This window comes from Pseudophryne corroboree, chromosome 3, assembly GCF_028390025.1.
Source record: "Pseudophryne corroboree isolate aPseCor3 chromosome 3, aPseCor3.hap2, whole genome shotgun sequence".
Classification (NCBI taxonomy): Eukaryota; Metazoa; Chordata; class Amphibia; order Anura; family Myobatrachidae; genus Pseudophryne; species Pseudophryne corroboree.
Genome location: NC_086446.1, coordinates 175,948,376 through 175,959,277, shown reverse-complemented (window position 1 = coordinate 175,959,277; position 10,902 = coordinate 175,948,376). Strand labels below are relative to the sequence as shown.

At 44.7% G+C, this 10,902-nt stretch overlaps 1 protein-coding gene, 1 long non-coding RNA gene and 1 pseudogene across 2 annotated transcripts in view; 2 read left to right on the top strand and 1 right to left on the bottom strand.

Annotated features, from left to right (window-relative positions):
• Positions 1 to 3,240: 3,240 nt before the first annotated feature.
• Positions 3,241 to 10,902, bottom strand: part of LOC135055032 (peroxisomal N(1)-acetyl-spermine/spermidine oxidase-like) — a 43,303-nt gene continuing 35,641 nt past the window's right edge. The window contains exons 6-7 of the mRNA XM_063958611.1: positions 4,552 to 4,709; positions 3,241 to 3,493 (exon numbers count right to left, since the gene is read on the bottom strand). Coding sequence (XP_063814681.1) covers positions 3,344 to 3,493; positions 4,552 to 4,709 — 308 coding nt within the window. The 3' untranslated portion in view covers positions 3,241 to 3,343. The remainder of the gene's footprint in view (positions 3,494 to 4,551; positions 4,710 to 10,902) is intronic.
• Positions 3,422 to 10,902, top strand: part of LOC135055035 (uncharacterized) — a 272,995-nt gene continuing 265,514 nt past the window's right edge. The window contains exon 1 of the long non-coding RNA XR_010243624.1: positions 3,422 to 3,510. This is a non-coding gene — a long non-coding RNA (uncharacterized LOC135055035). The remainder of the gene's footprint in view (positions 3,511 to 10,902) is intronic.
• Positions 8,097 to 8,215, top strand: LOC134897700 (5S ribosomal RNA; annotated as a pseudogene).

The following is a 10,902-nucleotide window of genomic DNA, read 5'->3' as shown; positions in this document are numbered from 1 at the left end:
CCCCCTTTTTACACATTGTGTCAGAGTACCTTTTTACACGTTACTCCACAGAGGCGCTTCTAAAGATGAGGAGGCCCGTATGCAGACTGGGCCCCCTTCTCTCTAGCTGGCAGCACCCTAGCGCTGTCGCAAAGTATAGTGCGCATGCGCAGATCTCCTGGAAAATGGTGCAGCGGCCATTTTCCCAAAGATTTTCTTACTGCGCATGCATAAATCTACGGAAATATGGCTGCCGCGCCATTTACCAGAGATTTGCTTAGCAATGCTGCTACCGGCGGGGAACTCTGGAGAGGTGAGTATTTGAAAAATGGGTGCAGGGTGTGCGGTGTTGGCCCCCTGTACCCTGTGGGACTGTGTGCACCGCACACACTGCACCCATTGTAAATATGCCAGTGTTACTCCTGGTACAGGCCTCTTTTACAATGCCAGGTAGAGGCTCGTTTACACATTGTGCCAGGTAGTGTCCCCTTTTTACACATTGCACCAGGTAGAGTCCCCTTTTATAATGCCAGATAGAGCTGCTTTTACACATTGTGCAGACAGAGCCCCCTTTTACACATTGCGTAGGTAGAGTCCCCTTTTACATTGCCAGATAGAGCCCCGTGTTACATACTGCGCAGGAAGAGCCCCCTGTTACACACTGCGCAGGCAGAGCCCCCTTTTACACACTGCACAGGCAGAGGTCCTTTTATACATTGGGGGGGTGGAGGAGGGGGAAAATGTGTGTGTATGTTACTTATATTCGCTGCTGTGGCGCACCACCAGCCAGCCCTCTGAATCACATCCGGCCACAGAAGGGTACTTCGGGCCTTAGGAGGGGTGGACCATTACACTGCAGCGCTGCCTGGCTGTTTGTGTTAGATGTAGATGGGCAAGTGCAGCAGCAGCTGTGCGGGTGCTAACGGCGGCTCTGCGCCCACAGCGCATCTGCACTGTTTGCCAGGCACCGCTAGCACACCGCTAGTTACGGCCCTGGGTGGAGGCAACTTGACATTGCTGTTCCCCTTACCTCCAAGCTCAGTACCAGCTGCATCCATGTAGTAGTAAGTAAATCTAAACACCATTACCACCACCCTTAATATTAATACTTTATCCCTCATCCTTAAGCGCCTTGAGTACTGGAGAAAATGTGCTATATAAATACTATTATTATTATTATTATTAATCATAAAACCAAACACTAAGGGGTATATTTACTAAAGTGTGGGTTTTTAAAAGTGGAGATGTTGCCCATAGCAACCAATCAGATTCTACTTAATTATCTAGCACCTTCTAAAACATATAGCTAGAATCTGATTGCTTGCTATGGGCAACATCTCCACTTCTAAAAACCCACACTTTAGTAAATATACCCCTAATACTCTAACACTAATACCCTAATTGTCAACCTTAATCATGAATCCTAACACTAATACCATAACCCTGACAATTAATCCCACTACCCTAACACTAATACCCCCACCCTTATCCTTAATCCAAACCCTGACCCTCATACCCTAACACTAATAACCTTACCAAACCCTTAACCCATAACCCTAATCCAACTCTAACTCCTAATAACCACACCCTAAAAGTGCAGTCTAGATGGGCCAAATGGTTCTTATCTGCTTTCAATTTCTATGTTTCTATGTAACATATTTACTTTAGCTGCAGTAGAGTTATTTTAGTGATATAGCAACCCTTTTCCCCTGGCTGTCCTATACACTGTGACAACACGGAACAGCTAGAATGCCTCAAAACCGCTGCAAGAGATCAAGCTCACTTATTATTTGTGTTACACTAAATCGCTTCATTGTGACCCTGTCCCCTGCTTTACAGTGATGGTAATTGCAGCATTGTATAGTGGGTGGCCAGGGCCACAATGATCTGAATGTGGCGTCATGCAACCCACACCACTCACTTAGCTGTGTAATGCCGCCCCTCGCACTGCTGAGTCTGCTGAACTGGCTGCAGGTACTGTATGGTTCACAGAGACTTTGTACAGAACATAGTTTTTCTAGTTTTTCTATATTTCTGTTTTTTTTTCACTAAAACATGGAGAAACCAGTGATTTCCACAGACTGTTAGCATTGGCTGCATTTCTCAATGGTTTTATCTCCCATGTTACAAAAGCATAGCCAGGACAATACAATTCCCATAGGAATGGAAATGGTGATTTTGTGAAATTATTTAACCCCCCAAAAAGTTTTTATTTGGAGCTTAGTGATTAAGCTAAAGCCATCTTCCACTGTCATAAGCAGGTAGTGTTGTGAAGACTGGGGAGGGGGATTTTTTTCATACCCCTTCCATGTGCCACAGCTATTAGCAAATAGCGTTGACTACTGGTATTTTACAATTATGGTGACTGTGTTTTTACTAGATTGTGAATATTTGTGTAAGCATTACTTGTGCTCAATGATGTGTTAGGCCATGTAAGTCTTCAGTTAATGCACATGCAAAATTTAGGGTGAACTGGGAAGTCTGCGGCATCACCTAATCACATCGGAACAGCAAGGTGGGACAGTAGGTTTTCATAACTGCTGTCCCAGCCCAGTCTGATTGATAAATTGCTATGGTAAATATCTTATTGTTGTGTTAATATTGAATGGTACTTATCAAGGGTATTTCACAAATATTGATAAATCGGCATCTAAGGGAGGAAATGTGGTCTGGAGGATAAACCTTAACTGTGGGCCGGATTGTAATGTAATGTGCTATATATAACATTACAAATAATAATACCAGGGGAGCCCAGTGAGTATGTCAAGTATAGTTATAGATCAAATATCTTTAAAAATACCATTACTGGAGGAGGGGATATTTAAATTGGGGCAGGGCCAGATTAACAATGGGTCAGGTGGAGCTCCAAGTCCAGACTTCCACATAAAAAATAGGCCCCTTACCATGACAGCATGATGATGACTAGCTGCCTAGCTGGCCACACAGTCAGTCACATATCATAAGTATTAACGTTGTTTTTCTAGTTTTCTAACAAAATTCCAGTTTTATAAAAAAATAATAATTGTATTTAGGGAGACAGTGGGCCTGATAATGTAGTGGGGTTACACACCCACATGGCACTAGCCACACCCACAGGAAACTGGCCACACCCACACAGCAATGGCCACAGCTCCACCCCTTCTCAGGATAGGCCCTTGAACATTTTAAGCCCCAAGTCCATGTAGCTCATAATCTGGCCTGATTTGGGGTAGAGAATCCATCACACCTATACCATAACAGTCAACATTTGAGTAAAATAACTAGAATAAAATATTTTTTATTGGGGGTAGTTTTCTATGTTTAAACACTGGTTGAGTAATAGGCTAGTAATAATTAGTGCAAATTGATAATTGTCTCTGTTTGTCTAGAGCTTGGCTTTGCTATGGGCAGCTCCCAGCACTGGATATCTGATAATTAGACGCTGCGCTTCTCTCCGGCCAGACATCAGAGCACCGTGTGTTGTAGAATACAAATTTCTTTCTGTGGCTTCTCCGGCAAAAAGAACCTGCAAAGGCTGAATGACAAAGAAGAGTAAGATAGACTGATTATTATTATTAATTTTTCATTTATTTATTTGCTTTCATAAATGAATCATCTACACGGTGTGTTTGTTCTGTGTATAATGTTTGGTGTGCTTTGCAACATTTTTACGTTTTTTAGTGAGCATTTCAGACACTTCCCATATATCACTGTACACTTCAGCTAATTTGATGCTCTTACATTAATATAAGAAAATGGATAGAAATTAAAGTGTCAAAAACTCTGTCTAAAACAGAACACACACAGGTAATATCAAATGAAGCAACCGCACATAACCATACAGGTACAACGAGTTATCTTCAAGTTTTCTCGCTGTGTGATCCTTTCGGCACAGAGATTTGCAGTGTAACGGTGCATACACACTTGCCGAGAAAATGAGTGATGTCGCTCATTTTCACCCTTCCTGAGCGACATCGTCATTTTCTCGCCAAGTGTGTATGCCACCGCTGAACAGCCATGCGTGGCCCCGCGGGTCGTTAACGACCCTCTCTGTTGGCCATGCAGGCAGCTCAATTTGGACTGTTGTCCAAGAGCTGCCTGCACGGCCTGGCCCAGGAGGGGAGACACTAGGCGATGTCGCTCATAGAGCACGTCGCCTAGCGTGTACCCACCTTAAGAATGGGGTAATTTTGTGCCAGAAAAGGCACCAGACACAATGTAATCTTTTTCAAATATGCATAGTCTCCACTACTTAATGATTATTAGAAAGTCAAACAGAATTAAATGTTATTGTATTTCTGTGTTAAAAAACACATTTTTATTTTTGTTTAGGAAGTCTTGCATTTACCATAGCACACCCTGTGCTATCCAGGCATCATATTATTTAAAATGTGTTAATTTGGTAACTGCTGTCCTTTGTTGTGCTAATAGCTGCCTGACTGCAAAAACAGGCACAATCGAGGAACATACTGTAGATGCATGCTGTCACAATTCAAATCTATTGATAAAATAAAGGCTGCTCCAACTGTAATTTGCTCAAGATCAACATTACAAACTTTTTTTTTATTGGCTATGGATCGCCATATACATTACCTTTAGCGTATCTATGTCTGTAGGCAGCGGCTCTGCTAGATTATCAACATCGTTTCCTGAACTGCCCACTGCCACATGGCTGTAAGAGCCAACAGTATAAGGCTGGCTATACCACTGTGAGCGCAAGAAGCTGATTGGAGGGGGAAGGTCAGGGTTCCCTGTATGGAATAAGTAGAAGGTACATTTTGCTATTATCATCCCTTACTTTCATGGTATTATTTAATACTGTTTTAAAATACAAATGGGTATTCCATCAGGATCCGGTCTCTAGGTCGACAGTAACTAGGTTGACACTATCTAGGTCAACCACTATTGGTCGACAGTAACTAGGTCGACGGGGTCTCTAGGTCAACATGTTCCAGGTCGACAGGTCAAAAGGTCGTCATGAGTTTTTCACAATTTTTTTCTTTTTTTGAACCTTTTCATACTTAACGGTCCACGTGGACTACGATTGGAACGGTAACCTGTGCCGAGCGAAGAGGTAGCAGAGCGAGGCACCTTGCCCAAAGCATGGCGAGTGAAGTGAGCCATGCAAGGGGACACGGTGCACTAATTGGGGTTCCCGGTCACTCTACGAAGAAAACGTCACCATAAAAACATAAAAAACTCATGTCGACCTTTTCACCTGTCGACCTAGTTACTGTCGACCAATAGTGGTTGACCTAGACACTGTCGACCTAGTTACTATCTACCTTCCATACCACACCCATTCCATCATGCTGGATACATGAAGTTTGAACTGTTATAGGTACAGGCATGCTGCACATATGTTATGTACTGTATGTTTATATGTAACAAAATTATTTGCTGTTATGAATAAGGTAGCATGCTGCAAAGTTGCAATTTCACTGCTAATACCACATTTTATAACGGGACCCTGCTAACTTGAGAAAATGGCAGGGGACACAATCAGACTTGAGAAGCCCCTAACAATGGGGGTCATTCCGAGTTGATCGCTCGCTAGCAAATTTTTGCTGTGCTGCGATCAGATAGTCGTCGCCTATGGGGGAGTGTATTTTCGCTTTGCAAGTGTGCGAACGCTTTTGCAGCCGACGGCACAAAAAAGTTTTTTGCAGTTTCTGTGTAGCTCTGGACTTACTCAGCGGCTGCGATCACTTCAGTCTTTTTGGTCCCGGAATTGACATCAGACACCCGCCCTGCAAACGCTTGGACACGTCTGCGTTTTTCCAAACACTCCCAGAAAACGGTCACTTGACACCCATAAAAGCCCTCTTTCTGTCAATCACCTTGCGATTGGCTGTGCGAATGGATTCTTCGTTAAATCCATTACCCTGCACCGATCCTCTCTGTACCTGTACGATGCGCCTGTGCATTGCGGTGCATATGCATGCGCAGTTTTGCCGAGTTTTAACCTGATCGCAGCGCAGCAAAAAGTTGATAGTGAGCGATCAACTCGGAATGACCCCCAATGTGTGAGAGGGTAGAAGAAATGTTATGTAAGGTAGAAAGCCACTTTAATAAAATTAGGGGAGGAAGCTCTAAATGGATACATTATAAGAGAGGTTATATTAACTCTAGTACTAAGTCAGAGGTAGTAGTACCAGTCCTACCTGCTTAGAAATGCAGAGAACTGTACATGATACTTTTCCTTACCCAGCAAATGAGTGCATCCTTTATGTGGGTGGGGTTTAAATAATTTACAACTTGCGGTGTCAGTATCCTGTCCTTATTTCAATGTTTTGTTACAGATGGACTACAGACGCCAGTGGGCCCTTAATGTCCAGGCATGCTGGCACTTGTTTTTCCATAAGTGCTGTCATGCCCAACAGACTTGCTGGGATTTGTAGGCCGCCTGTAGGAACCTCACTGTGTGCTATATTGTCAGACCCACCTGGTTCAGCCTGGGGCTGGTTATTGAAAAATAAGGAGAATCTCATGTTTTTCCCCCCTATTTTCCAATACCAGCAGCGATGGCGTGCAGCTCTTCCCAAGCATTTCCTTCCTATGGGCTTTGAGAGCTGTGTGAGAGACACACTCTCCTCCTCCATACTAATGACCGCTGTTAGGTGGCACCCACAAACACTGTGTTTGGCCGCATGCATACGGGGGTGCCGGGGGCTTGTTGCATCTATTCCAAATTAATTTGCAGCAATAGCAGTCAGGCCCGGCGACAGGGGGAGTCAAAGGGGACACCCGTACAGGGCCCCAAGGCTCAAAGGGGCCTCGAGGATTAGCCCCACCCCCTCACCATCATTTACCTTGTCACTTACTCCGTCACTTGGTCCTGACTCCTGAAGTCTGTACACTGAATGCTACTAGCCAGGCAGGCAGCAGCATGGTCTACCCTCTCCTCCTCGGCCAGCTAGGGCACCTCCTCCTCCCTTTGCTTGCCTGCTGTAAGAGTGAACGAGCTCCAATGCCCCCCCCCCCCTTCCCCCTAGGCAGGTTGGTGCAGTCACTGCCCCCACCCTGGCATGCTCAGTTGCCGCCGGTTGTCATAAGCTGGACGCCTGCTATGAAACATTAAAAGGCGAGTGGCGCGCATGGTCCTGGCTGAGAGGAGCGCTGCTGCCTGCCAGGGAATGTGACATCCTGTAGGAACAGCCCCCAGCCACAATCTGGTAAAATAAAGGAAGTAGAAACTGCTTGCCATAATCAGCTTAAAACGTATAAAGGGTGGGGGAGGTGGTAGGCATAAAGGCATAATGTATATAAGTGATGGGATGATTAAAATATAATATATAAGGGGTCTAACCATGTTAACAAAATCATAAAGCAGTATATATGGGTGGACTAGGGGCACAAAATTATTAAATATCTTTAAGTTCTAGGGTATGCAATCATTAAAGATAAATATGGGAACGAGTGGGAGGGGCATTTATTGGTTGGTAATACCCTGCTATGTGCTTCGTTTTAGTTACCGGAGTGTCGCCTTCACACTTGCTTTTATATATTATATTTATTATATAATTTATTGGTATGTTTAATGTGTTTTCATCTTTAACATACTTCATCCAGTTGTTCATATAGGCCCTCATTCAGATGTGGTTGGAGGTGCTGCGTCCATTGCAAAGTTCCAATTATTGGTACTTTCTCCGGCAGGGTCCACAGGTTATCCACAGTATAACAATGGGATATGATGGAGCGTCAGTGGATTGGCACCAATCGATCAAAGCTTTCTGGCCTCCCAGGATGCAACGGGCCCATCCATATATCCCCGCCCACTGGCTCAGGCAAATCAGTTTTTTGTTTGGTGCGGCAGGAGCTGGACCATGGTCAGAGGGCTGCTGTTTTTTTAGCAGCCCTGAGCTTTCTTATTTTATTGTTATAGTCTTACTAATTTTTGAGTGATCTTTCTAAACAGTGTACCTTAGAAAGAGTCACTCCAACAACTCTCCGCCGGGTCGCGACAATGCTTACCCACGAGTACAGTGCTGTTTCCGCAGGCGTCTGTGTCGGATATACTAGCTGTTCCTGCAGACGTTACCAGGCTGTGGCCAGAGCATAGGGAGAAGGTAAGGCATCAATTCCGCTCAGTATATAACAAGTCGGGGAAATCTAGGAAAGCATTGGGCTACCCGAAGATCTACAGCTACACCACACTGGATAGGCCCAATATCATCTGATTTTTGAAACTAAGCAGTGTTGGGCCTGGTTAGTACTCGGATTGGAGACCATCTGGGAATACCAGGTGCTGTAGAAAAATAAACCATCAGTCTGATGTTGTGGGCCTCCACCTGGGAGACCCTAGGCTGGGGGGGCGATTTCTTCAGGTCACACAGATCTGGCACGGTATCTCTAGTTTATGCTTTCGCCTTCAAGACAGCCTGTCCCGGGTAGAGACGAAGGCCATGGCTTTGCAAGAAGCAGGTCAGAAATTGCTTCAGTCAGGAATAGTCATTTCAGTTCCTCTGGCAAATGAGGACATGGATTTACTCTAACCTGGTTTTAGTCGGAAGCCAAATGGGTCATTTCGGCCCATGCGCAATCCTAAAATGCTGAGCAAATACATTTGGAACCTTGGTTGCATGTGGAATCATTACGTTCCTTATGTGTGGCATGGAGCAAGGGGTTTATGGTATCCCTGGATATACAGGATGCTTACCTACATGTTCCTACACCACTGTCCATCAGTGTTATCCAAGGTTTGCTATCCTCCAAACAGCATTTTCAGTTCTAAGCCTTACCCTTTGGGTTCGCCAAAGTCCCCAGAATATTTACCAAGAATATGGGGGTAATAACATCTTATGTCTGCTAGCAGGGGTTAAGGATTTTCCCATACCTAGATGATCTTTTAATCCTGGTACAGTCACAGAAATTGCTCTTTTGTCATCTGCAACAGACAGTAACGTGTTTGCAGAGGCAAGTGACTCATAACTTGGGAAAAATCGTCTCCAGTTTCGTCACACCGGATGACTCACTTGGGGGCTGTACTGGATCAGGTCAGCAGGGAGTAATTTTTACCTCGCAACAAGATATCCAGGGTTCAGTATAGGATTCAGGACTTGCCACACAGTCAAACGGTATCCATTCACGCAGCAATGCGGGTGATGGGTTTGATGGTATCTGCATCGACAGGAGGGAGTATGCACAATTCCACTCTAGGTCTCTGCAGCGTCTGATTCTTACCAAACAGAATCTACAGTCACACCACACTGTATATTCCAGCATCTCATCGGATCGTGGAAGATCAGCAGTGTTGGCCTGGTTGGTACCTGGAGGGACCAGCTGGGAATACAAGGTGTTGTCGGTATTAATGGATTGCATCAGATAATAAAGACAGACTATGGTACTTACAATAAAAGTAAGAAGGTCGTTACAGACATCTCAGCTGGACAAAGGGAAATCCTTTTGATATCAGATTGGGAAGATTCTGACACGGGATCAGTATCAGGAAGATTGTGTTCCCAAAGAAGAAAGTTATCTACTGATAAAGGTTGGAACCTCGGGCCATATACAGGGCACTGGTGTAGGCAAGGGACAGTCTTCAGGGAAAACCAGTCCAGTTCCGCTCGGACAATGCGACGGCAGTAGTGTACCTCAACATCAGGGATGAACTCTTAGCCGAAAAGTGATGAAGAAGGTAAGTCACATACCTAAGAGGGAAGAACTTCATCATCCAACCTTGTCCGTCGTTCTCATTCCGGGAATCCTAAACGGGGAAGCGGACTTTCTCAAGTCGACACACCATTCAGGGAAGTGAATGGGCTCTACACCCAGAGATCTTCTGGACTCTAGTAAACAAAAGGTGCTTGCCAGAGATATATCTCATAGCGTCTTGGTTAAACAACAAAGTGCTCACATATGCGTCAAGAACAAAGGATCCCAGGGATCTTTGTGGATGCCTTATCGGTGAGATGGGACCTTCGTCTGGCGGATGGGTTTTCCTCTAATTACCCTATTACCCGGGGTGGTGAGAAAGTTAAAAGAGGAAGACCAGCAGAGAATGGCAATGGATGCTCTACTTCTGCTCCCTTAACATCCAGACCTACTAACGCAGGGTCCTGGTTATCACAGAAATCTGGATCGACTGTCTTTGACAGCGTGGCCTTTGAAACCTCTATCCTGAAGTCAAGAGGATATTTTCAACAGGTGATTCAAACAGTGTTCAGAGCAAAGAAACCTTCCTTAGCTCGCCTTTATCACCAAATATGGCAAGCCTATATTCATGGGTGCAGTGAAAGAAGGCTAGTCCCTAAATCTTTCAGAGTTCCGGGGTCAGCATTCTTTCGAGCACGAATGGATAAGGGTTGGAAGGTGGCATCCTTGAAAGAGCAAGGGTAGACATTGACTGTAGGATTCCAAAAGTAAATGACCAACTTACAGGATGTGCATATTTTTTTCCATGGTATGCTGCACATTCAGCTTCTGGTTGCTCCTCCTACAGTGCCATGGGACTTGTGTAGTCCTCAAAGCCCTTCAAGTTGCCCATTTGAACCACTTATTAAAATGAATCATAAATTATTTTTCTGCTGACTACGGTGTCAGCTAGAGGAATATCAGACTTAGGGGCATTGTCATATTGTTCCCCATTTCTGAGTTTTTTATCCAGATAAACCAGTTCTCAGAACTAAATCTGGGTATCTTTCCAAGGTGAAGACTAAGTTCCACCTTAACGAAGAAAGGGTTGTCCCAGCTTTTCAGGTTCCGGGCCCTTCTGCTGGAGATGCATCGCTGGACGTGATCCATGCATTAGGGATCTATGTGGATTGTACCAGTGCCATCAGAAAAGCAGATTCTCTTTTCATTCTCTATGGATTTCAAAAGAGAGGATGGCCTGCTGGTAAACAGATGCTGGCAAAGATAGCTTCAGATGACGATTTCAGAAGCATATTCTCTAAGCTGATCTCTCTATTCTGGCTAATGTCTCTGTTCATTCTACTGGTAAGG